At 48.4% G+C, this 1,137-nt stretch overlaps 1 protein-coding gene across 1 annotated transcript in view; it reads right to left on the minus strand.

The window, feature by feature from the left end:
* Window positions 1–1,137, minus strand: part of Hgsnat (heparan-alpha-glucosaminide N-acetyltransferase) — a 29,489-nt gene that overhangs the window by 1,174 nt on the left and 27,178 nt on the right. The window contains exons 16-17 of the mRNA XM_028768206.1: window positions 566–636; window positions 355–467 (exon numbers count right to left, since the gene is read on the minus strand). Coding sequence (XP_028624039.1) covers window positions 355–467; window positions 566–636 — 184 coding nt within the window. The remainder of the gene's footprint in view (window positions 1–354; window positions 468–565; window positions 637–1,137) is intronic.

The following is a 1,137-nucleotide window of genomic DNA, read 5'->3' on the forward strand; positions in this document are numbered from 1 at the left end:
ACACATGCAAGCACACACATATACTCACACACATGCAAGCACACACACATACTCACACACATGCATGCACACACGAAGCACAATCTTATTTCTTATTAAAAACAGTATGTCCTGGGTCGCATCCAGCACGTCACCATTTTGAACTGCCTGGATGTAAGCGGAGGGCATTTACTGACTCTAGGAACTAAATGATGAAAATGGGGCAGAGTGCTTTGGGACAGGCCAGTGACCTCCTGTGAGCTGCTTTCTTCCTCAGCTTGCTTCCTGGGAATGTGCCTCTAGGACAGAGCTTCAGCTCGGAGGAAGCCCAGTGCCTCTGAAGCCAGCTTCACCTACTGGTGCCAGCTAACTCACCTGGGTAAAAGAATGGGGTTCCCGTCCACAGGCCCTTCACATCCACCACCGGGTAGAGGATGAGGAGGATGAAGAAGGCGAAGCAGCTCAGCGTGGTGACATATGAGATGGACCTATGGGAAGACGAGCGAGGGAGGGCTGTCACACTCCCGGGAACGCCCAGTCTCAACATGAGGGACAACAGGAACACGACACCCTCTGCCATGCTTACCAGAGATTTTTGTTTATTGGAATAAAGCCTTCATTTGCAGACATTTTTGTCAAAGCAATAGAAATAAGTCCCTATGAAAAAAAAAAAAAGATGATAAAGATTTATATCTTTACAGTCTCGAAACACAACATGTTTCCTTTCACTGGAAACCTGTTTTAAGATGTGTACCTAATACATTATTCAAAACCATTTTCCAGAGTCCCCTGAGTTAGAGACGGTAAGTGATGAGTCACAGTGACTCCTAAGGATGACTCTGAAAGGCCAGGGAGAATGGACAGGCAGGTGCACACAAGCATGTTCTTAACGGGATGCTCCTGCTTTTATAACTATCGATTGCCTGGCTGTTTCCATTTTTGTTTTCTCTCGTTTTTGAAACTGCGTCTCACGCATCCCAGGCTGGCCTCAAGTAGCCGAGGGTGCCTGGATCCCCTTGCTTCTGCCTTCTCATTGCCGACACGTGCCACCACACACCAGTCTTCCTGCGTGTTGGGAATAGGACCCAGAGCCTCTCCTCTCTCTCTCTCCCTCTCTCTCTCTCTCTCTCTCTCTCTCTCTCTCTCTCTCTCTCTCTC

This window comes from Grammomys surdaster, unplaced genomic scaffold, assembly GCF_004785775.1.
Source record: "Grammomys surdaster isolate TR1022 unplaced genomic scaffold, NIH_TR_1.0 185, whole genome shotgun sequence".
Lineage (NCBI taxonomy): Eukaryota > Metazoa > Chordata > Mammalia > Rodentia > Muridae > Grammomys > Grammomys surdaster.